This window comes from Arachis ipaensis, chromosome B06 (genome assembly GCF_000816755.2).
Source record: "Arachis ipaensis cultivar K30076 chromosome B06, Araip1.1, whole genome shotgun sequence".
NCBI lineage: Eukaryota > Viridiplantae > Streptophyta > Magnoliopsida > Fabales > Fabaceae > Arachis > Arachis ipaensis.
Genome location: NC_029790.2, coordinates 120,524,236 through 120,526,468, shown reverse-complemented (window position 1 = coordinate 120,526,468; position 2,233 = coordinate 120,524,236). Strand labels below are relative to the sequence as shown.

Below are 2,233 nucleotides of genomic sequence, written 5' to 3'. Positions count from 1 at the left end.
ATGTATTTTTAATTAAATAATTAATAATTAAAATAATCAAATTTATTTATAATAATATAAAAAATTATGAGATGCTAAATCGTATTTTTCTATGCTAACAGGGATTGATTTTTGATAGATGTAATGTTATCCTAAAAAATCCAAGTTAATTGAATTGAATTGGATTATCGGTATATATTTGTATTTTGAATATCTTGAATGCTTGATAATCGAGGACAAGTAGAGAAGTGCATTCGAATAAAAAAAATTGTTTAAAAAAGAATGGGAACAAACAAAAATTAATTGAAGAGTGTTTATCATGAAATTTAAAGCAAGTGATAAGGGACTGTGAAGTATTTGAACAGGATATTTGAACTCTTTTTACAGGGATCGGAAATCTTCTAAGTATGCCTGTGCTTACTAAATTTCTATAAAAGGAAAGATCGTCCAAATTATAAATTAGGATTCAAGTATTCAACCACTTGGTAATAATTTTGTACAAAATCTTTGTAAATCAATTTATTTCTTTTGTCTAATCAATTTATCAATCTATTTATAACTACTCCAAGAAAAGATCCAATTACCTTCCCTGTCTTAAAGTAATGTCACTTTGGAAAAAAAAAATTAGTATACAATTAAGATTCAGTACCAAATTTTACTAGGAACTCTTGTATATATATATATATATATAAGTAAGCAGAAAGCAACAAGATTAATTCTCAGTTTGATTCTTATTTCTATTAGAGAAAGTTTCTTATATTTCTGATAAACGAACTTGAAGCATCAAACCAGTTCTCAATTTCATCATCATGACGTCGCCATTTGGTTTTTTCTGGGAAGTGTCATCTCCCTCATTGTTGCAAGAACAGGAGGCTGATTTGCAACTTTATCTAACTCACATGAGAGATAAAACAGCAGATTACTTCATTCTCAAGGTACGAGTTAGGCATCAAACATGCTGGACTACTGATCCTCAACAACCACAATCACATGATCCAGTGTTAGGAGCCATTGATACGTTTGCATGTCACAGCTCAATTCTAATGCAAGCGCAAGAATTTCTTCAAAACGGTTCATCACACATGCAATTGCATTTTCCTGATGCTGTTATACCAAATGTCTTGATTCATCAGATGATGCCAGATGTTATATCCTACGCGGAAGCCATAATTCAAACTCGTCGTTCCGGATTCCTCTACGAAAGACCTGATTTTCGTTTGTTCAGTTTGAATTTGGACATTATTATCCAGAATTCGTTATTGTTTGTTGATGACTACGACGACATTATCACCGACTTCATCATTGAAGAGTCCATGGAAAATACTAATATTAAGATGGTTCCTACTTCCAAGAATGCCATTGATTCTCTCGAGGAAGTGAAGCTTGAAAAGAATAACAATGCAACAGAGAGGTGCAGTATTTGTCTATCTGAATTTGATTACGGTGATGATGCAGAACAAGTTTTATCAATGCCTTGTAAGCATGTGTATCATCAAGAATGCATCATCCACTGGCTCAAGACTAGTCATTTATGCCCTTTATGTCGCTATCCGATGCCAACAGATTAGATCGTCAAAAATGTAAATAAAAATTGAAATTAGTTACTTGATTCTTCTGTGTAGTTTGGTTCTAGTTCATAATGTGAATAGTATTATGCATTTAATCATGAAAAAAAATTAGTTAGTTGATTCTGTGTAATTTGGATGTAATTCATCATGTGAATAATATTATGCATTTTGTGTGGAGTTCTCTTTCCCAATTTTTTTTCTTTTTTATATTGTTTTCTGTTTTAATTTTCTAAGCAGCTTTATTGAAAAAGAAAAACCTTATTTTTGTTTGTTAAAGAAAGAAAGGATTCGGAATTAGAATAAGAATTTCTTTTTGTACAGAATAGAATAAGAACTTTCGCTGTTGACCATAATGTGGAACAATTCAGTTAAAATAATTTAAAAAATTATAAAAGCGACAAGGGAAATAGGGGTTGAGGAGGTGTGGCACAGGGTGCTTTGCCAAGGGATGAGGGGCGGATGTTTCGTGTTCTGACGGTCTGGGTGAGGGTTTTTTGCGATGTGATTTTTTTTTAATTTTAATTTTTTGTGTGAATGCGGGAGAGGATTCTTCGTTATCTGCGTGTTTCTGGGCAGATGTTTCGTGTTCTGGCCTTGAGTTTCTTGATTTGAAATGGGTAAGAGAGCACTCACAATCTTCGTTAAATTTGGATGTGACGTGTGTCTTCACAATCATTTGTTAAGTT

The 2,233-nt window shown here is 32.2% G+C and overlaps 1 protein-coding gene across 1 annotated transcript; it reads left to right on the top strand.

Annotated features, from left to right (window-relative positions):
• LOC107647423 (E3 ubiquitin-protein ligase SGR9, amyloplastic-like) lies at positions 789 to 1,547 on the top strand. The gene has a single exon (XM_016351498.1). It carries the CDS (start codon positions 789 to 791, stop codon positions 1,545 to 1,547), a length of 759 nt encoding a protein of 252 aa, XP_016206984.1.

Bases quoted from the DNA above. Each gene is read 5' to 3' on its own strand.
- LOC107647423 (XM_016351498.1), top strand. From the start codon at position 789: ATGACGTCGCCATTTGGTTTTTTCTGGGAAGTGTCATCTCCCTCATTG.